Source organism: Solanum dulcamara, chromosome 8, assembly GCF_947179165.1.
Source record: "Solanum dulcamara chromosome 8, daSolDulc1.2, whole genome shotgun sequence".
Classification (NCBI taxonomy): Eukaryota; Viridiplantae; Streptophyta; class Magnoliopsida; order Solanales; family Solanaceae; genus Solanum; species Solanum dulcamara.
The window spans coordinates 78,842,340-78,865,136 of NC_077244.1; the positions used below are offsets into that span (position 1 = coordinate 78,842,340).

At 29.4% G+C, this 22,797-nt stretch overlaps 4 protein-coding genes across 4 annotated transcripts; 3 read left to right on the forward strand and 1 right to left on the reverse strand.

Moving 5' to 3' along the window:
- Positions 1–2,493: 2,493 nt before the first annotated feature.
- LOC129900224 (FCS-Like Zinc finger 1-like) lies at positions 2,494–3,210 on the reverse strand. Its single transcript, XM_055975148.1, has 2 exons — positions 2,978–3,210; positions 2,494–2,617 (listed from the first exon to the last, which is right to left on the reverse strand). Exons 1-2 carry the CDS (start codon positions 3,208–3,210, stop codon positions 2,494–2,496), a joined length of 357 nt encoding a protein of 118 aa, XP_055831123.1.
- A 10,141-nt stretch (positions 3,211–13,351) lies between these two features.
- LOC129900391 (uncharacterized) lies at positions 13,352–14,722 on the forward strand. The gene is made up of 2 exons (XM_055975351.1): positions 13,352–13,569; positions 14,254–14,722. Exons 1-2 carry the CDS (start codon positions 13,521–13,523, stop codon positions 14,445–14,447), a joined length of 243 nt encoding a protein of 80 aa, XP_055831326.1. The 5' UTR covers positions 13,352–13,520; the 3' UTR covers positions 14,448–14,722.
- Positions 14,723–17,229: 2,507 nt separating this feature from the next.
- LOC129899728 (non-specific lipid transfer protein GPI-anchored 5-like) lies at positions 17,230–18,636 on the forward strand. The gene is made up of 3 exons (XM_055974761.1): positions 17,230–17,644; positions 18,108–18,206; positions 18,442–18,636. The coding sequence occupies exons 1-3, from the start codon at positions 17,323–17,325 to the stop codon at positions 18,579–18,581; spliced, it is 561 nt and encodes a 186-aa protein (XP_055830736.1). The 5' UTR covers positions 17,230–17,322; the 3' UTR covers positions 18,582–18,636.
- Positions 18,637–21,547: 2,911 nt separating this feature from the next.
- LOC129899560 (non-specific lipid transfer protein GPI-anchored 5-like) lies at positions 21,548–22,563 on the forward strand. Its single transcript, XM_055974565.1, has 3 exons — positions 21,548–21,942; positions 22,093–22,128; positions 22,252–22,563. The coding sequence occupies exons 1-3, from the start codon at positions 21,627–21,629 to the stop codon at positions 22,365–22,367; spliced, it is 468 nt and encodes a 155-aa protein (XP_055830540.1). The 5' UTR covers positions 21,548–21,626; the 3' UTR covers positions 22,368–22,563.
- Positions 22,564–22,797: the final 234 nt, after the last annotated feature.

The window sequence follows — 22,797 nt, forward strand, 5'->3', positions numbered from 1 at the left end:
TTTCGAGAGTATTTCCTAATCTTATATTAACATTTGGTTAGGGTTTTGGTACGGACGACTTTCAGTTCCTAGGATGCGTTTACTTTCGCATATTTTGGGTTGGTAACTAGACGTTGTCTGAGTTTATGGGAACTCAACATTTATTCTTTATTTAAACATGCTTCCGCATCTTTACGCTTGTGTATACTTTGCGATTATTGTTGTTGGGCTGTTTAGAATGATTCTCCCACTGGAGAATTGGAGTGGGTGCCAGTCACGACGGATCGAGATCGGGATCGTGACATTAGCAGTAGCATATGGGACAATTGCTGATTCATATGTGAAAAGGAAAATAGTCTTTGGTACAAAAACTTCTCACATTATAAACTAACAGCCAATATTGCACACATACATTACTCCTTCCTAGTAATTAATTAAGGAAAAATTACGTGGGTTGGTAAACATATACTAGTTAATTAGCTAACATAATTATAGTTCGAATTAATTACGGTTTGCCACTAACATCTAGCTATAATTACAGTTTGAGTTTTGTATATTTCGCACGATTATACAAACATTGTGCGCGATTATACAAATGTTGTGCGTGAATTGTATATCGAAATATACAAACACTGCGAATTGTGTAATGAATTATACAAACGCTGTGTACAAATTGTATAGCGAAATATACAAATATTATACAAAAAATACGAATTGTATAATGAGTTATACAAACGTTATACAAAAACTGTGAATTGTATAGCGAATTATACAAACGTTGAGCGAATTATACAAACGCTACAATAGGTATAGTTACAAAATGTAATTACCCAAACTATAGCTATATAATTAAGGTATTTTGAATGGCTATATGCGAAAATTCGATCCAGCTCCACCTTTTTGTCTGAAACTTACAATTGCCTCTTCATTAATTCTTCAACATAAATCATCTGAATTGCAAGATATTCCTCCTTGCAGAATGAACATGAACTGTGTTCAATCTAAGCATGAAATTTAATAAGTATATTCAAGTTATTTACTTAGTCTGAAAAAAGGAAATAAAAATAAAAAAATCTAAAACACTAATAACAAGTAAGATGTGTAGGAGTTTGAATTTTAGGCTTTTCATTATATATTAAGCCCGTTTACGTTTAAATTTATGTGATGGTATATGATAATATTCGATGTTACGTTAGACGTAAGATGTGTATGAGTTTGAATTTTAGGTTTCCATTATATATTATGTCCGTTTAAATTTATGTGATGGTATGATAATATTTGATGTTACGTATGACTATTTAAGTTTTTGTATGTAATCCAAACGAGATTACATATATTCTTATTACATATATTCTTTAACTTTTTTAAAATTATATCTACATAAAAAAAATCATAAAAAGTAATATAACTCTTAATCATTAATTAATAATTCAAAATGTTTTATTCTCCAAATAGTAAAAAAAAATGTACCTATACATATAGATATTTTATTTTCTATTTTGAAGTTTAAATTGCAAAAGAAATACTCCTTGAGATAATTACCAAAACCACTCGCCTCATGATCAATAGTCATTCCAAAGACTAGAAGAAGGCTTGATTAATTGGGTAGGATTATCGTCTATCAATGTATATGAGTTAAATCCTAATAACTGTATGCATTGCTCATTCATTATTCATAATAAGGATGTATGATCGAGCTATGAATACTTTTACGACAAGTATATACTCTTTCTATATGTATAAGAGGTTTATGCGCTACCCATAATATGGTAAGTAATTGGTCATTCCATAATGAAATATAAATGCTTAAGACACAGAAATATAATATTCAAGAAAAATACGGTAAATAGTAATTAGTGTTACTTATTTTCTCTACCGCTAACCATCTTTCTGTAAGGTAAGTAACTATAGAGATTATTATTTATTTTTGTAAAAAAAAATGTATTATCATATCTTATGCATCACTATGTTCAATGAATCTAGACATCTCCTCAAATATCCGATGTCTGAAATCTATCATACAATATACATAATAATCTAGACCTGCAATGTAAAAAACTTAATTACTATGGAAGGCTTTAGCGCTCTTTACCATATCAACACACCCTTCGATATCAATAGATTGATTATATAACATATGATTATTATTATTATTGGTTTATTTTTAATTTTCTAGACATTAACCATCTATAACATATTATTATTATTATTATTGGTTTATTTTTAATTTTCTAGACATTAACCAGACAAAATAAATAAAATTTTGTCAAACTGTAAAATAACATAGATTCTCATACCACGGTGTTCAAAAGTTACAACGTACAATTGATGACCTATAGTATGATTTTGTAAACAAACATAATACTTATAATACAAGACAGACTCATTAACTTCAACTTGCTAGAAATATAAAATTTTAGATATGATGTATAGCCTATATATAAGTCATGGTACATAAAGTACGATTAACTTATCACAAAAACCAACAACCAATATTGCACATATATTACTCCATTATGAGCTAGTAATTAATCGTTCCTCCATCTTTTTGCCTGATTCCTCCAACTGCTTCTTCTCTAGTTCTTCATCTAAATCCATCTGAATTTGACGGCATTCCTCCGTGCAGTATGGATTTGAACTGTGTTCAATCAAACCATAAAATAAAACAAAATAAGAAAAGTGAGATGTGTAGTAGTGTGACAAAACCTTAGGTTTGGATTATGTATTACGTCCATTTCAATTTATGTCATGTTAAATTATTTAAGTTTTTGGATGTAATCCAAAAGAGTTTTGAAATTATATCTTTTCAAAATTATATAACTCACCATCGATAAAAATTAAAATTGCACCACATAGGGGAGAAATGGGAGTAGTACTTTAATTTATGTATGTATATATGTTTGATTAAAATTCTGAATCTAGCGCTGCATAAAGTATATAGATCCAAACAAGATGAGTGAATCAATCCAATCGAATGTATAAAAAAGAGAAGACGTACTTATACATGTAGGTGTCATTTTTCAGTTTGAGGATCGACTTGCAAAGGACGCACTCCTTGAGAAATTCACTAATATATTGAGTCTCTTCAACAGCAGAAGAGGTCGTTGCTGCAGCTGTAGCCGCAACAACATTATTAGACAGAGCAGAAGGCTTGGAAAACGACGAATTCTTGTTAGGGTAATTTGGTTGATCGAAACTATCAGCACGGTTAACTCGAGAACGTTTGGACATTATAATTTTTAGGATTTTAAAAAAGAGGTAATCTGTAAAAGAAAGATCTTAATTAGAAATAGTGTTGGAAGTGAAGAACAAAGGTTGTAGACATGCCAATATTTATAAGGTATGTTTGGTCTTGTCATTTTGTTTTTAGTCCAGAAAAATGTTGACTAACTTCAGTTTTGGTCAATTGTGAAGTATGTATATCTGATTACATAGACATTGAATGATTATATTTCCTAAATTAAAAGAATTGTGTAAATTTGATGAATTATTAATTATTTTATAGAATGTGGGTAAAAACACTTGGCATGTGAAATATATATAGAGCCCGTTTGGATGGGCATTAAGTTGGATCAATTTAAAGTCCCTTTTTAGCTTTTGGATGTGTTTGTCTAATATTAACTTTAAGTCATAAAGTTCTTAAAGTCAGTTAGAAATGAAAAGTTAGGATTCCTAATTTTTTTTTCTAAGTGCTTAAAGTCATTTTCTTTGACCATGGAAATTACTTTTATATCCCTTATATTTTAACTAAATTCCCAAACCACCCTTTTTATTCTTTTAACCCTAAAATTCACATCATTTTCCTCATTTAAGCACTTTTATCCAAACACTCTACTGCTTATTTATAAAAATAATTTTCAGCTCTTCAAGATTTTAAAAGCACTTCATACATAAAAGTTACTTTTTTTAAGCCCATCCAAACGGGCATATAATATTTTTACTTCAAACTGAATAGATGCATTACATGTACTTTTACATATAGTACTTCTATTATCTAATCATGGTTTAATTAATACATATTTTCACTACAATAATTAAATTATTTAGAGATAAGACATAGAAACACATCTAAAATATTATGGTAAAATTTTCAGTTACCTACCTAAAGTCCTAAACCCAATTACTTAACATAGTAAATTGAATTGATTTAGTATTATCCTATGCGAATAAATATTTATCCATATATGTATGTGTGTTATGGTAAGTTTATCATTATGTGATGTATGTGTGTTATGGTAAGTTTATCATTATGTTTACTCCTTGAATTATTGACTGATTTCAATTCTGGTCAATTGTGGTATCTGATTACCCACCATGACTTTGAATGCTTTTTTTTCTTTTTCTAATTGAAATATTCTCGTACATTTAACGAATTATTAGTTAGTCCGTACGTGTGTATCTTATGCTAAATTTATATTTTTACTTCAAGGGAAATACAATTATATACGCATCAACCGATCTTCCGTGTTTATAAGGAATACATTGTTTTTAATCTATAATTAGTCATTAATGTAAATTGTGGTCATTGTGATATATGATTACTCAGAGCTTTAGAGGGATTTATATTTTGCCTTCAATTAACTAAAAGTTGATTTTTATTTCCATGCCTGTACTATTTCTACAAATTTAATAAATTATAAATTGTTAAATTATGTGTTATGCTAAATTTTTAATAAGCTTGCAATTTTGATAGTATGTATATAGTTATATAACTTACTTCCTGCGTGACAAAATTTAATTAAATAAAGAAACAACATTAATTGTTATTTTGGTCAAAAGAAACATCCTTAGTAAAAATCTATAATAAGAGTAATTCCTAATTTGTCTTGCTTCTACTTCTTCTTGAGCAAATAACGGAGGAACTACAAGTACACAAAGTGATTAATTATACTGTTGCGATCACTCTTTTGCCAATAGATTCACTAGGCAAGCCGACCTCAACCAACTTTTTATCGTATCAAGTCGAGTGCAGCTAATTCGATTATCTAATATTTAATTCTTTGTAATGCTACGTTATTAGAAAATTAAAATTATTTGAAAAATATTAGTTGCATTCATCTTAATTTAATTATATACAATATTAGTCTATATTAGAACTCCATTCAAATAAAGTAAACTTAATATTGAACATAGAATAGAACTTATAGTTAAAAATTAAAGCAACAACAAATTAAAAAAATCAAATTAATACAATGTTATATTTCCTTGGTTTGAATATTACAAATTTAAATATTATGAATAATTAGTATTTTAATTTTAAAAAATATGCGTTGTCTCTGGCGCAGCACTCAATTCACGTAGTGATTGATTGGACAGGTAGTTTTAAGGCCCATCAAAATAATGGACAAGCCCGGTCGGAGCCTTAAATTATAAAGCTAACATGGGCTAAGTGTCAATGGACTGAACCGACTCATATTGACGACTCAAATAATTTTTCATCTTCAAGTAATTCGGTATCTGAAATTTATTGTCCCAAATATTCTAGATCCACAATTCTATATCACCACACACTTCGATAATAAAAAATTGATTATATCGTAAGATTATTTCTAGTTTTTCTTGATTTTCGTGTATTTGAACCTAAACGGAAGATCTGAATTTTACCGACTCAATCGATCTTAAAATAGAAGTATTAGTAAAACTTTAAAAGATATTAATAAGAAAAAACATTTTTTACCAAACTGTAAATAACATAAATTTTCATACCACGATGTTCAAATGTTGTAACACAATTGATGATCTATAGTATGATCTTATAAACAAACACAATACTACTAATAATACAGGACAGACCCATTAATTTCAACTATAAAAGATAATTATTTTTTAGATATGATATAAAGCTTATAAGCCATGGTACTTAAAGTACAATTAACTTATATATATTAGTTCTTCCTCATCATGAGCCTCCAATCAATTAATTATCCACCTTTTTGTTTGATGCCTTCAATCGCGTCCTCATTACATTTTCATCAAAAGCAATCTGAACATCACGACATTCCTCTTTGCAGAATGCAAGCGACCTGTGTTCAATCAATCATGAAAGATAGAATATTAGGCATGTATATTAAACAATTCTGAATCCACCTAAAGAAAAATGTACCTGTATATATGCATGTTATGTTCCTTTTTGAAGTCCGACTTGCAATAGAAGCACTCCTTGGGAAAATCATCCATGTCAATAGTCATTTCAGTAGCAACATTAGCATTATTAGAAAGATCAGAAGAAGGCTTGAAAAACTTGTTTGGATTATTTGTAGAAGAACTTTTGTTGGGGAAATTGGGCTGGTCGAAACTATCAGAGTGGTTAACTAGAGAACGTTTAGACATTGTAGTATTTAAGGTTAGAAGCAAGTAGTGTTGGAAGTAAAGAACAAAGGTTGTTGAGAGGCCAATATTTATAGGACATTATATTGTTTGGTCTTGTCATTAAATTTTTAGTCATAAAAATGTTCATTCATTTCAATTTTGGTCAACAGAAGAAATCTGTATTTAGTACAAACCTTAAGACATTTAATGAACTATTAAATATTCCATGATATGTGTGTACAACTACATAAAATTATTGGAATACGACATAGAAATACATCTAAACTATGATAGAAATTGTAATTATGTGAGGGTCCCAATTACATAGCATTGTAAGTTGAGCTGATTTGATTTAGTGTAAACATCTTATAAGAATAAATGTTTACTTACATACGTATGTGGATTATGCCAAGTTTATATGTTTACTTCATAAATACCTTTTTTCACCCCACTAATTAAAGGCTTTAAAAGGGTTTTTCCATTTAAAGACAAATTATTATATTATTTTATAGAGTCACCACTTAAAAATGATATTTGGTGTTTGAACACACCTTTTATTGAATTCCTAATTAAAAGAAAAGTGATTTTTTTTTCTTTAAACATTTAAGTCTGGAAAATGAATTTTGATGACTGGAGGACAAGTATAAGACATCCTCTAATCTCATGGCTTAGCATGGTCTCTTAATCAACTTATATCTATCTTAAACAAATTCTTGAATAAATTTTTTTGACTTAATTACTTAAGTTACCTAACTGATATGGTAAAATTATGACTTATATTTTTTGTTGAGGAGCGTAGCTGCATACAAAGCCTTATTTACGTATCTTAACTTTGAATCGTTTTTTTCCCTAACTGAAATATTCTCATAATAATTATTTTATACGTATGTGTTGTTATTTTAAGTTTATATGTTTACTTAATATTTCGAGGAAAATACAGTTAGTTATATGCGCATCTTGACCGATCTTCAGTATTTATAAGGAATACTTTACTTTTAATCCATAAGTAATTTCAATTTTGATCATTATGATATTTGATCACGCAAACCTTCGGAGGGATTTTATGATTTTTTTTCTTCAATTAACTGAATTTTTTATTTTGAATTCCATGGCCCTGTTTCTACAAATTTAATTAATTATAAATTGCTACATTATGTGATTAAATATGTGTTATGTACTTATGTTAAATAATAATTGTTAATAATCTTGCATTTTTACTCCAAATTTTACAATTATAGTTATATAACACACTTCTTTTATGCGAAAATTAATTTTAAAAGTCAGTGTGTTGAATTGAATATCAATCATTTTATTGCATACTAATGACAAATTGACAATCAAGAACGACATACTTTCATTAAGAAAATGTCACATATATAGTATTTATACATTTGGAAATTTAAATGACTCTACTTTGCGGACTATTTATAATTGGCCCATGGTAATTTTCTTTTATGGTGAATATTAATTATTAATATAATTTTTCTTTATACAAATAAAAAAGTGTTTATATTTTTATTTTATAAATAATTTTGAAAGTATATTACTAGATCTGAACGTCTATGAACCATGACTCAATCATGTATAACCCCCTATGTTTCGAAATCAAACAGGTAAATCTTTATATAGTCAAAGAAAATTAAATCTTAAGTAATTTATTTCTTTATTTGGGAGTTTTGCAAGACTAATATTCTATAAAAGGTTTAGTACAAACATTTTTTTTAGTATATGAGCAAATTAAGTAAAATTTTGAATGAATGAACAAAGATGTTTCTTCTTTTTTGAAAGTTCATAAAACCAAAATGTAAAAGATTCATTTTTAACTAACTTTTTAAGGATAAGAATGAATTATTATGTGTGGTTAAGTTTAATAAGTATTGATTAATCTCAACTTTTATGATTCACTTTTAAATCATGAAAAGTTAAAATATTGAGTCAAAGGTCATTGCTATTTTGACCAACACAATCTTGACCAATTAAATGAGATAAGGAGATTAAGATATTGAATCAGATTTGGAAAATATATTAACCAAATTATATTTTGATAAGGAAAAATAGTGAAAGATATTCTTCAACTATTTGAAATAGGTCAAGTTTACCTTTTGCTATATTTTAATGGTTCAAATATGCTCCTCTTCTATTAGAGTTGTATAAGATGGACATTCAATCCCACGTGACACTGATATTTTAATGAGATGAATGTCACATGACATGTTAAGCATCCCAGTCTATTTTATTCCTCCCCTCGACTATCATTTCTTTTCCCTCCATCATCAATATGGCAACCATTAACAAATCAATAAAAAATCATACGTATATTTTGACGAAATTAACAAAGCTTTTTTAATAACCATTAATTCGTTCTTTTAAATTTCTAGACTTTTGCAATTTAACTTCTTATACAATATAAATTCATGTCAAACTTAAATATAATGTTGAAAATTTTTAAATATATGATTTTTTGTTGATTGTCTAAAAAAAAAAGTGTCTCTTCAAAAGGTTTAGCCTTTGCTCTTTTGAATAAGAGGTTTTCCTATGAAGTGGCATAAAGAAATCGACATGCATAAATTTGGTTCGTTGTATAGTGAAGAAGATTGTCTGCAATTTTCCTAATTAATATACAATTAATATATATTTTTAAAGAAAGTCGATTTTACGCTAGCTTCAATCCTTTTTTTTTTATTAATTATCTAACAAAATTCGAATCATATAAATAAATCGTATTTCTAAAAAGCGGTGTGTCTCATTATAAATGAGTTAGAGTTATAAGTCGCATTCCTCGAGGTGGTTGACATAAATTAAATCCCATCGTCAAGCTTAAAAATCGCATTCCTAAAGTATAATCCGTGTTCTTCAAGACGATCGATAAATTACACCCTCAAGCACAAATAAATATACACATGATTTATAAATCACATTTAACAAGTGCTTTATGAGTCACATTGCTCAACCGCAATTTATAAATGCATTCATCAAAGGCAATTCTATAATAACAATATAATATTCCTCAAGCACAATTTATAAATATATGTGCATTCTTTGTGTGCGATTATGAAATCCATTCTTCAAATCGACATGTCTGATCGCAAGAAAATAACTTTAGGATGAGACATTTTCTCAAATTATGTAACTGCCACACAACTATAGTTTATATATTGAGTGAAATCACACTGATGGAGTGAGAATAAAGAATATGTTAATTAAAGCACTTTATTCCTGTTTGTCACGTTTCGAAAGGGTATCCTAGACGTGATCGACATTCAAAAATTATTACTGGCTCCCAAGCGAACCACTTGACCTGATCACATATCCGTTCGTTCATTCAATCAATGGAAGACTTCAAATAAAAAGACACTTAGGTGGACAACCCCAATCAAACAATCAAACTCATGGAAGGAAGGAGCAAAATATTAGATCTGGTCCACTCTGATGTCTGGCAAGCACCGGTGGAGTCCCTAGGAGGAGCAAAATATTTCGTGTTATTTATCGATAATTACTCCAGGAGAAGTTGGGTATATCCAATCAAGAGAAAGAAAGATGTTTTTCTAATTTTCAAAGAGTTCAAAGCCCGGGTGGAACTTGAATCTGAGAAAAAGATCAAGTATTTGAGGACAGATAATGAAGAAGAATACACTGGTGATAAATTTGATAACTTCTGTAAACAAGAAGGTATTAAAATGTAGTTCACGGTAGCATATACTCCATAACAAAATAGAGTAGTAGAGCGGATGAACAGAATCTTGTTGGAACTGACAAGAACTATGTTGGCAACTGCTGGGTTGAAAAAACCATTTTGGGTAGAAGCAATCAAAACCGCATGTTATGTGATCAATCGGTCACCATCAACCGCAATTAATCTGAAAACGCCAATGAAGATGTGGACAGGAAAATCAGTTGATTATTCTCGCTTACATATATTCGGAAGTCCTTCTTATGTTATGTACAACACGCAAGAAAAATCAAAGTTGGATCCGAAATTCATGGATTGCATTTTCTTAGGATAGGTTGATGGAGTCAAGGGGTATCGTTTGTGGGATCCCACTGCCCGAGAGGTGGTAATCAGCAGAGATGTTGTGTTTGCTGAAAATAAAATAAAAGCAAAAGAAGGTAGCACTTCGAAAGAAAACTCAGAGACTACTACAATTGAAGTTGAAAAAATAGAAGAAGTTCCAGTTTCTTCTGAAGCAGCACTAGAGCACGAAGAATAAGAGCAAGCTGAGATCGAAACTCCACAAGTTTGACGGTCAACTAAGGAAAGAAGAGAACCAGTTTGGCACTCAAATTATTCTATGGAGGGCAATGTTGCATACTGTCTATTAACAGGGGATGGAGAGCCTTCAACTTTTCATGAGGCTATGAAAGGCCAAGAATCATCTCTATGGATGGCAGCAATGCAAGAAAAAATTGATGTTCTTCATAAAAATAAAACATGGGATCTTATTCAATTACTACAAGGAAGGAAGACCATTGGAAACAAATGGGTCTACAAGATCAAACGCAATGGTAATGATCAAGTGGTGAAGTATCGTGCAAGATTGGTGGTGAAAGGATTCACTTAGAAAGAATGTATAGACTTTAATGAGATATTTTCTCCGGTGGTTTGACTCACAACAATTCTAGTGGTTCTGGCGATATGTGCTACATTTGACTTGTACTTGGAGCAGTTAGATGTCAAAACTGCATTTCTTCATAGAGAGCTTGAAGAAGAAATTTGCATGCTCTAACCAGAAGGTTTTGAAGAACAGGGAAAAGAGAATTTGATTTGCAGATTGAACAAATCTCTATATGGTCTCAAATAGGCGTCGAGGTGTTGGTATAAGAAATTTGATTCCTTCATTATAAACCTTGAATACAACAGACATAGTTCAAATCCTTGTGTTTATTACAAGAGATTTAGTGATGAAGATTTTATTATTTTGCTGTTGTATGTTGATGACATGTTGGTAGCAGGCCCCAACAAAGATCGTCTCACAAATTTAAAGGCATAGTTGGCTAGTGAGTTTGAAATGACGGACTTGGGACCAACAAACAAGATTCTAGGGATGCAAATTCATCGAGACAGAAATAATAGGAAGATTTGGCTTTCTCAAAAGAACTACTTGAAGAAAATCTTGTGACGCTTCAAGATGCAAGACTGTAAGTCAATTTTTACCCTAGTTCCTATTAATTTCAAGTTATCCTCAAGAATGAGTCCTAGCAATGAAGCAGAGAGGATGGAGATGTCTCGAGTACCGTATGCATCAGCAGTGGGAAGTTTAATATTCGTCATGGTATGGACAAAAACTAACATTGCACAAGCAGTAAAAGTGGTTAGTCGATACATGGCTAATCCTGGTAGAGAGTATTGAAATATTGTTAAGAGGATCCTGAGATATATCTAGGGTACCTCAGATGTTGCAATGTGTTATGGAGGATCAGACTTTACTGTTAAAGTTTATGTTGATTCAGATTATGTAGGTGATCTTGATAAAAGAAAGTCCACCACAGGTTATGTGTTTACTCTTGTTAGAGGAGTTGTAAGTTGGGTTTTAAAACTGCAATCTATCGTTACTACATCTACGATGGAAGTAGAATATGTAGCAGCTACACAAGCTAGCAAAGAGGCAATATGGATGCAGATGTTACTGGAGGAGCTCGGGCACAAACAAGAGAAGGTTGCTCTGTTTTGTGACAGTCAGAGCGTTTTGCATCTTGCAAAGAATCCAACATTTTATTCAAGGACAAAGCACATACGAGTTCAGTATCACTTTGTTCGTGAGAAGGTGGAAGAAGGCAGTGTGGATATTCAAAAAATTCACACTAATGACAACCTAGCAGATATGTTTACGAAGCCGATCAACAGTAACAAGTTTAAATGGTGTCGATCTTCTATTGTCCTAGCAGAAACGTAACATTGCAGTAATTGGGTAGAAAGGATGGTGTGAAGACTTAATTGATTCTCAATTAAATCTTCAAGTGGGAGAATGCAAGATAGTCAAAACACGTTTTGAATGCGTAGTCAAAAAAGAACAAAATGTGTTTTGAACGCGTAGTAAAAAAGGGAATAAAATGCGTTTTGAACGCGTAGTCAAAAAGAGAGGTGCAATACGCGGATTTTATGTGTTTCTAGTTCCTATAAATAGAGGGCCTTTTGCCCTCATTTAGATCATCCCCACAAAAATTACAATCCAAAAGAGTAAGAACACAAAGAGAGTTATACACCAAGATAAATATTGTAGTTTGAGTGTCCTCTTTAGTGAGTTGTTTCTTTTACAAGAGAGAAGTGTTAATTGTTGTTTTCTCCTTGTATTTGAGAGTAGTGTACTCCTCTATTATCATAGTAAGATCCTTGTACCCCGTAATTTTTCTCCTCTATCTGTTTGAGAGGTTTTCACGTAAAATTCTCGTGTCCAATTTATTTTCATTATTTATTATCACATCAAACTTTAGTTGTGGTGCTTCCTCCCCCAACAATTTTACCACATATTTAATTCTTAAAATCTTTTGGTCTAAATTGTCTCCAATTTTAATAATAGTGAAAGTTCGTCTCAAATTATATGTTGTAAATTTTTATATGCTTTTAAAAAAAGTATTAATTAAAAGAGATTTTTTACTACTATTTTATCTTTATTTGTGTTGTAATATATAATATTTTTCATTAAATATTTATTTTATTAAGATATTTATATAAAATAATAAATAATTTCAAATAATTATTTTTAGAACTCACGATTGACAATTCAAAAATATACCGTACAAAATAAGAAGAGTGTGACCGACATCTATTAAAAAAAAACCTTGTGTCTGACCAAATAATTTGTGACTAGGCTCTAATTTCTGTTGCCACGTTATTATGTGAATGGGGCCAATGTCGCAAAAAAATCAAGCTGCGGCCATTAGTGTTAATGCAGCTGTTTTTATTTAAATGATTAAATAAAACAGAATATGTCGGCAAAAAATCAATTAAGTCACTGTCATTAGTAGTCAAACAGCTGTTTATTTGCATTATTCGACGAAAAAAACAGTTTGTGGTTGACAATTTAAAGGCCACTTTCCTGGTAATTAAAAGAGTAACCATCTATCTATCATACATAGTTCAATAAAAGATATATCCATTTTTACAACTTATTATAATAATAACAAAGAACTCATCCAAATTGTATATTTAGTGTGACCAAACAACATAAACAACTCTTGCAGATTTGTATTGTCCGTCCTCTTAAACTGTTTTTTCTTTTTCCAGAAAGAAACATATGGCAAATATTTCAACTTGCTTCCTTATCATTGCTGCTGTTTTTCTAGGTAATAACTACACACAACATATATGTTTTTTCATTGTTGATTTGTACTTGCTAACCGCCTAGACATATATATATATATATATATATATATATATATATATATATATATATGTATATTTCTCATATTTTCTTTATTGATCTTTATCTGTACCAGACTATTAATTAAGTTAGACGAAAGGAGAAGGATAAGGATCTTCTTCAGATCTCTTTTGTTCTTATTTAGTCCTTTTTGTGTGCAAAACAGTGTTAATTTTTCTTTCTTGAAATACAATTTTTTTTGGAAAGCTAGATCAAAATCTAAGACTTGTAGGCTTGTAGCTTTCTATTGTTGTCTTGGATAGATACATAATTAATCTTATGGATCAACAGTTGTAGGATAATTTATAAAAAGGAATTGATCATGATTTTGAACTTGTTCTTTCTATAATGACCTTGCTTAATTAATCGAGTTTTGTTAACCTGACTAGGTAAAAGAAAATTTTCTATTTTAAATGATGCTTCTTAATTGTGGAGTAAATCATATAGTACTATATGTCTTTCTGGCTTAGAAATTCGACATATTTTGCTGCATGACCCAATTTTCATTTCATCGAAAAAAGTCATCTACAAAATAGAAGTACATGATATTCAATGAAATTGACTATGGTTTTAAATTAAGTGTTCTTTTTTTATATTTTGCACGCAGTTGGAACGATGATGCCATCGACTATGGCACAAACATGCTACCAAATACACCCAGAAATATTGTGCGATCAAGGCAAAGTTGAACCAAAATGCTTACCTTTCTGCAATAACAAATTTGGACCCTCTGCTGGTGGCCAATGCATTGATCAAATTGGCTTTAATGGTCCTTTTTGTGCATGTGATTATCCTTGCTAATCATTCTCTTTACTTCAATTTCTTCTTTCAATAAAGCATTATATATACAAGCAGTTACATATAATTTTTTTTTAGATGATCTGATAATACTGTGTTTTCTTGTTATTCAGTTATTACGTATATAAAAGTGAAACAACATATGAATTTAATTAATTTACGTTTCATGAACTATATTATATTATATGTAACTGTAATTTACCTCTTGTGTATAATATTTATCTGTACTCTGGTTGTTTTATAAATGGAATAAAAAAGAATCATAAATCATTCTTTGATATTGTTTGTTCTTTTAATTTGGTTCCCTATATGTAATATTATTTTTATTTTTCGTCCAATATTTTCTAATTTTTTGTATGCATAAGTTACTCTGGGTTCAGTTTAATGTTTTACTTTATCGGAGAAAATAATTGAACTGAGACTTTCTGAATATATATAGTATAGAAACCTAATCCTTTGGAACTATATTTGCATTTTCTTTTTATTAACCTTAGGTCAATTCTCATTAGGTCCACATTACAACTTTAGATAAAGCAAGGAGATATTACAGCTTTAGATAAAAACAAGTTTCGAGATTTTATATATTAATTTTACTAGTTTTTTTTTTTTGCTTCCTTTTTTTTAAGTTGCGGTGTTCGAATTAGATTCGCTCTACGTTTACTATTTCACCAAGTGTATTTATTGTAGATTTTATACAATAAATAAAAGATTTTGAATATAATAACATTAACACTAAAAAGAAAATTATACTTACTACTTTGATCCCAAGAACTTACACTTTCATCATCAACTCGTGAATAATTAGTGAAAGGTCAATTTCGAGGCAATAAATAACTAACCGGAAGTTAGTTAAATGTTTAATGATCCTATATGAAACGAGACACTCAAATTTATCTGCCCACCGTACAGAAATTGACTATCTTTCTCATATATCTCTATTATTATCTATAAAATAGAAGAAAAAGAAAATTATGTTGATTTGTAAATTACAATTTTTTTCCTTTATTTTTTAAATAAAATTTGCAACTAAAAAACTAATAGTAATCGGATTCACAACTTAAATTAAGTAACTAATCAGTTAAAAAAAACTGAACTCAAATTAAGAAATGAATAATTTTATTGAATTTTGAAAATTACAATCAGCAGTGGAAAGGAAATTGATGAAGTATTTAGCAGACATATAATAGAATTCCATTGCTTTATTTTTCCTCAGCTCTGTCTGCTCATCTCTTATATCTTTTTGGTCCTCCTCATTAAGCCTTGAATTTAGGGAATTGAGCTGCAACAAATCAGAAAAATATATATATTAAAAGATGGAACCAAGGTAGAACGTAACATTTGTTGTGCAATCAAAATTTTATTCAAATAAAATGTCCCCTAAGACTATTCTATTAATTTCATACGAAAATGTTAAAAGACATATAATATGAAGGTGGAAATTAATAATTACCTACGAAATCCTTCCTGGAGCAGTCTGAATCACATTTCATCTCACAAAAGGTATAACCATGGCCTTCTTGAGAGCATTCTTGGTGACATGTGTGGTAGCAATCCCTGTACTCTTCTTCTGTGGCTTCACACATAGCTGTAAATACAACCATGCACATCAGAAACACTGCAACAAGCTTTTGTCCCTCCATTTTTATTTTTATTTTTCTTCTTGATATATGGTTTTTTTTAAAAGAAATTAATTATTGCTTGTATGTTGACTTTACAGTGTTTCCTTGGACGATTTTGTAATGTGGCCTAGGCTATTTATAGTGCATTTGATTAGAACTCCTAATGTATGTTGGAGAATAAACCTTAAAGTATGGAATAGTTATGTGGATTTGCTGTTTCCTAGGACATCTATTTGCTTTGCTTAAAGTAAGGTTAATTGCCACTTGACTAATGGTCCTCATGAGACTCGATCGTTATACATATTTTTCTCTTTGTTAAATATTCAAGATATGTTCTTCACCACCCAAAAAATATTAGTAAAAGAATATATTTTCCTGATATCATATGGTATTGGTTGGAGAGTCAATTAGTATTTGTTAATTGTTACATAAATTTGATATAACACAACATGCTAAGATTTATTAGACAAATTGATTAGAAGACGTTATCGGTTCATATTTATTGCTATTTGTTGCAAATTTTGATAATTTTATACATAAATTAATAGTTCACATTAAAAGTATTGAGTTCAGATAAATTCGATACCAACATTCTGCACCCGTCATAATATAGTTTGAAGCTTTTTAAGATCACTTTTGGAAACTTGTGATTTTAAAATAATCTGCCATAAAATTTGTGTTTTGAAATTCATGTGTTAAACGTCAAAATGCCACCAACATCTGTCTTGACTAAAAAACATTTCTTTTTAATAGGTAGTATGAAAATGATTTTTAACGAGTTTAACTTTTGTATATTGACGGGGCAAGGCAAGAACGTGTTGCATAAAGTCACCCTTATAATGTGCTCGTACACGTAACAATAAACATTTGTTGACAAATTTTTCCATACCACGACTTAATTACAAACAAAAAAAAAAGAATTCCTATATTTGAAGACAATTAGAACCTTTTCAAAGAAATAATACTACAAACGGAAGATCACCTAATTAGGTAAGCAGTTGTCAATTAGAGTAATAGATTATCAGCCCTCATAAAGTAGATCTATTCTTTATTGATTTTTAGCTATTAGCTAACCATTCATTAGTTTAAAAGTAGGCCAGCAAAAATACCTATCTTTTCTTGTTCTTTTGTGCTAAAAACTTTGGTATATAAACCCAATACCCTGTTCTTCCTCTTCACTCAAACATCATCAACAAAACAAAAGAAAATACAACCAATTATCTTTATCTTTTTTCTCTTTTAGCCTCAAACTAAGAAAAATGGCATCCAAAATCAATGTGATGGCTCTAGTTATGGTTCTAATTGTGGCCATTTATTGGAATGGAGCTTTAGCTCAATCAGGTTGTATGACTACACTAGTAGGATTATCACCATGTTTGAATTATGTTAGTGGAAATTCATCAACACCATCTTCATCTTGTTGCTCATCACTATCTAGTGTTGTCCAATCCAATCCTCAATGCCTTTGTGCGTTGATTAATGGTGGTGGTTCTAATCTTGGCATTGCTATTAATCAAACTCTTGCTCTAGGATTACCTAGTGCATGCAATTTACAAACTCCTCCTCTGAGTCGCTGCAATGGTAAGATAATTTTTCATTCTACGGTCTATCCTCTATACCGTTGTATTGTGTGTCTAGATATTTCTTTTAGCTGATATAGTGTAATAATGTTATAGAAAACATATAATTAACACAACTCACAATGAGTTTAACTTCTAACACGACTCACAATGTAGAACTTTTTTTTTACATGTAAAAGATAATTACAAGTAATGTAATTGTGAGGTGAAACTAATAACCTAAAATAAGGCAGTTAATTAATCTAACCTAATGCAGTAGCTTTAAATACACTGACACTTAATGTTACTATCGTAGAATTTAGAACTCATGCATATGCATGTAGTGCAAATCTTGCTCTGCCTCTACATTCAGATAGTTATAGAAATTAATTATTTACACCATGAGTACTTATAATGATAAATAATTACACTCTTATAATATTATAATATGAACTAACTCATTGTTTTGTGGGAAAAAAAAACAGCTGCAAATGGACCAACAGCTTCAGCTGCAGTACCAGCAAGTTCTCCTGTAGGTTCAACTACCCCATCTGATTCCTCTAATGAAATCCCAGCAACTCCAGGTACTTCAAATAAAATATTTTATCATCTCTCTCCTATAGAATTTTAATTTATTTAACTATATATATTGATGCATTTAAACATGTTATATTACCTGCCTGGTTTTTCAAGTTAATAAACTAACATAACAATTACTTGTAGTTATATTTCAGTTGACCTGTGTAAAAGTTATTTCAATATTGTCAGTGTACGTAAGTAAAATTACTGAAATTCGCGCAAATGCTTTCATTGATGTAGGTGCTACAGGTTCAAAAACAGTTCCCTCAACACCTGGATCACCATCATCATCAAGCAACTCAAAAGTTTCTATCAGTTTAGTTGGGTTCCTACTATTTGTTGCATCATCATCTGCTTTGACCATCATGAGGGGATTCTGAGTTTATTTTTTTTGGAGAAAAAAGTCATTTTTATGTCAATGTTGTATTAATATTACTGTTGTTATTATTCTTTTGGTTCCTATGTTTTAGTAGGAGTGTCATACTGGTTGTAATTTACTTATATTATTTAGTAGTGAATTTGTTCGCGCTTTGCTAGAAAATCTTATTAAACATATATATTTAAATTAAATTTCAAGTTTTATTAGTAATGGTTGTAAAACTATTATTAACTCACAAAGTGATCTATTTTAAAAGAAAATTAATCAATATATAGTAGAAAGACATTAGTTTCATAGATTGATTAAATTATACATATAAAATATTTTCCATCGGAGTTAGAATTCAAAAATACAAGTTATCTTAGTAAATCATGTAGTGAAGAAATAAATTTATATTGATACTATAAAATATTTTAAAAAAATATCCGACGAAATAAATATTAAGAATAACTGTTGTGTACTTTTTTCACCTTTATATTCTATAACTATACTTTGATGATTTTCAATTTTAAAATTGAGTGTTATATCTTGTATTTGACCTTTTAGTTATTTTTACAGAAAGTTAAAATTATGTAATTCTTTAGTTTTTCTTGTTTTAGATGTCAAATAAAAAAGGACAACACATACATTGAAAAGTGGTTACAAAAGTAAAACTAAAAGGAAAAGGAAATTCGTATAATGTCTAAATGCACACTTCTAATTCCTTTCCTTTTCTATGTTTTATTTCATCATTTATTTTAGGTTTTCTTTTCTTTTCTTTTTTTGTTATCTTTTATTTTCCTTTTTTTTATTTTTTCTATTCAATTTATTTATGAGAAAATAGTCCAATGACCCCCCAACCTATTATCGGATTTTCAACTACACACTTATAATTCACAGGAGTTTTATTACCCTCTTAAGTAGTCCAGAGGATAATAGGACCCTCGTGAAGTATAAGTGTGTAGTTGAAAATTCGATAATAGGTTGGAGGTTCATTTGACTATTTTCTCCTTTGTTTTCTATATTAATCATTATGCTACAATCTGGTGCTAATTCCTCGCCTTGTTTGCAACTACTATACAAAAACATATTTTCTATTTCAACCTTTCTTGAAATTTCCTTATTTGCCTTAATAACTCTTCATAACATTTCAATATCCCACATATCCTTAAATAACCCTTCATGATAGAGTTCAACTTAACGAAGATTCTACGGGCTTCTCATCTTCAATTCTATGACTTATGACTTACGGTGAGAAATTATATATATATATATATATATATATATATTTAGATCTTTTGAAATTTTTATTGACATAGAAGGGTCAATCTATATAGATACTATTCTTAACTCTTATTTTCATGATTTAAAGGTTTGTACATTTGAATTATTTCATCCACTTCAATTTTTATTTTATAAGTTCATTAAACTGATCAATATTTGTTCACTGTAAAAATTATTTAGAAAGAGATATACATCTTTAAAAAAAATTGTGTTACCTGAATGATAATGAAATCACATATAGAGAGACAAATTAAAATTTTAACAAATTTACCTGAAATGGTTAACGTCTTCCTCTAACAAAAAATTGTTTTGATTGTTAATAGAGAATGTGAAAATAGACATTTTGCCTTCGTACAAGTCATGATTGGTTGGTTCTCCTAATTACCAGCCCATCTACTGACCGAATCGTGTTTGACTAAGCCGTTGATCAGTATTTAAAATATAGGCACCTTTTGCTACAGCAATTTGTCTACATGTTTAAAAAGAGTTCAATTATATCGATAGTATAAAAAAAGGTCGATTAAATTACTTTAGTTAAATAGAAACGAAGAATACATATTTTAGTTAAAAATCCTTGTTTAAGCTACATAATACAGTACTCGCATCTTTGCTGGAATAGTAAGCTATAAATTAATAATTGGCTCACACCAAAATCTGACAGCTAACAACTTTTTGAAGCGTGGAGGCTATAGGGTGGTGTTTGTCTATGTTGTTCAATGTTAGTTTTGAACTTTAGAACATGTTTAAGAAACAATGAGTAATATAAGTATTTTATTAGAAAAATAATTTAAAACACAAATCATCAATATTAAGAATAAAATAAATAAAGAAAAAGGGGTCAAAAATATCCTTAAACTATTTGAAATGAATAAATATATCTTCCGTTTATAGTTTGGTCCAAAAATGTCCTTGCCGTCAATATTTTGATTCAAAAATGCCTTTATTATTATTTAATGAATCAAAAATGTCCCTATTGTTAAAAAATGGGTCAAAAATGTCTTTTTCCAAATAATTTTTTTTTTAAAAAAAACAAATCTTGTTTCTTTTAAAAAATATTACTTTTAAGGATTGCTATTCTTGTTTTCTTTCCTTTCAAACCACTTCAAGTAATAAAAATATATGGAATTATTTTATTCTTCGTAAACTCATTTTATTAATTAAAAAATAATAATTTCATGTACTCTAATTTTTAATGGATAATATATGTCATATATATAAGATCATTAAATTTTATTCAAATAACGACAAAAAATAATTATAATAAAATAAGAAATATTTTAAAATTTTTAATTTAATTGAAGTAGAATAAACATTTGCTAATAAAAGAAATATTATTAGAAAAAAATTTAAATAATATATTTATTTGAAAAGGGCATTTTGACTCATTAAATAACAATAAAAGCCAAAATATTGACGGCAAAGATATTTTTAAATCAAACCATAAATAAAGATATTTTTATTTATTTCAAATAATTTAAAGACATTTTTACCCATAAATAAATTATTTAAAATACTGAAGAAGTGAAAAAATGAACCGACACGGAAAGAAAGAGGGAGTATATAATATAGTAGAATGTAGGAAAAGAAACTAATAAATGCTTACACATGGATTCGTTTCGAAGGTAGGCAAGTTTGGTCACCCACACATAACCTCATCTGTCTTTTTTTTCAATTTATTGCACTATCTTCCCCTTTATAAACACTGGTCCTGTTATTTCCTTCTTTCTACTAAATATCAAATACTCCCAATTTATCACATATTTTGAGAAAAAGTTTCAAGAAGATGAAGATGTTAGCTATTGCAATTTTTGTGGGTATGGCTATTTTTTCAATACAAGTTAGTGGTCAATCAGATAATTGCCAACAAGTGATTGTTGGATTAGCACCTTGTTTGGATTATATACAAGGGAATGCTACAAAACCATCATCAGGATGTTGCACTCAACTAGCCACTATATTGAAAAATCAGCCACAATGTTTGTGTCAAGTGATTAATGGTGGTTCTGCCTCTTCTTTAGGAATTAATGTGAATCAAACACAGGCTATGGCTCTTCCTAAAGCTTGTAATGTCCAGACACCCTCTGTTAGTCTTTGTAAAGGTAAGTTAAGTTCATTAATTCTCTGTGTGTGTGTTTTTTGGGCTCAACCATCATTGTTTGGTACGAAGAAAGTCATTTTTTTGTTTTGTATGATTATTTCAAAAAGATGTTTTTTGACTTGTTTTCTCTGTTAATATATAAATATTTCAGCTACTACGCCATCTGGTTCTCCAGGATCTCCTTCAGGTACGAATTCAAATAAAACATCTTTTTTTTAATCGTATAACAATAAGAACAAAACCTCTTCTTTGTGAAAATTCCCAACAAAAAAAAATATCAACCTCTTATAGTACACTTATTTTTGGGCAGGTGGATCTAAGGGTGAACCAAGTGGAAATTCAGGATACACAGTAAAGCTGCCATATTTTCTCTTGTTTACCCTTGTAGTTGCAGCATCATTTGCCACGGTGTTCACCACTATATGAGATCCATTATTGTTTGCAGAGTGTTTTGGAGTTGGGCACAATTTGGTTGCTCTTTTTTTATTTATAATTTTTGTTTATTTTGTTAATTTGATGTAGAACTTTGTATTCACTACACTAAGGCAGAGGCTGTGATGTATTTTGTTAAATTTTGAGATGTAATGTATCAAAGAGACTTAAGCAAGATTGAATTAGTTTATACTGAGTCAAATTTCTAAGATAGTCACTAATATCATTTTTGTTTCTTTTAGGATGATAATATCATCCAATTATTCCTCTATTTTTCTCAAAATATACTCATCTCTTTAAATGAGATGTCATGTCACATTTTATTTTTTATTTAACAATATAATAAAAGTTTGTTTCCATTTTTGAATTTTATAAAAGGTAATTAAATATTAAATTAAAATTAACTAATATTTACTATTTATTC

What these genes read in the sequence shown, in the direction of transcription:
- LOC129900224 (XM_055975148.1), bottom strand. Translation starts at nt 3,210, where the DNA reads ATGTCCAAACGTTCTCGAGTTAACCGTGCTGATAGTTTCGATCAACCA. An exon ending in AATGACACCTACATGTATAA is followed by an intron (nt 2,618 to 2,977) that starts GTACGTCTTCTC and finishes GATTGAACACAG; the next exon opens with TTCAAATCCATACTGCACGG.
- LOC129900391 (XM_055975351.1), top strand. Translation starts at nt 13,521, where the DNA reads ATGGCAAATATTTCAACTTGCTTCCTTATCATTGCTGCTGTTTTTCTA. An exon ending in CATTGCTGCTGTTTTTCTAG is followed by an intron (nt 13,570 to 14,253) that starts GTAATAACTACA and finishes TTTTGCACGCAG; the next exon opens with TTGGAACGATGATGCCATCG.
- LOC129899728 (XM_055974761.1), top strand. Translation starts at nt 17,323, where the DNA reads ATGGCATCCAAAATCAATGTGATGGCTCTAGTTATGGTTCTAATTGTG. An exon ending in TCCTCTGAGTCGCTGCAATG is followed by an intron (nt 17,645 to 18,107) that starts GTAAGATAATTT and finishes AAAAAAAAACAG; the next exon opens with CTGCAAATGGACCAACAGCT. An exon ending in TGAAATCCCAGCAACTCCAG is followed by an intron (nt 18,207 to 18,441) that starts GTACTTCAAATA and finishes TCATTGATGTAG; the next exon opens with GTGCTACAGGTTCAAAAACA.
- LOC129899560 (XM_055974565.1), top strand. Translation starts at nt 21,627, where the DNA reads ATGAAGATGTTAGCTATTGCAATTTTTGTGGGTATGGCTATTTTTTCA. An exon ending in CTCTGTTAGTCTTTGTAAAG is followed by an intron (nt 21,943 to 22,092) that starts GTAAGTTAAGTT and finishes TAAATATTTCAG; the next exon opens with CTACTACGCCATCTGGTTCT. An exon ending in TTCTCCAGGATCTCCTTCAG is followed by an intron (nt 22,129 to 22,251) that starts GTACGAATTCAA and finishes ATTTTTGGGCAG; the next exon opens with GTGGATCTAAGGGTGAACCA.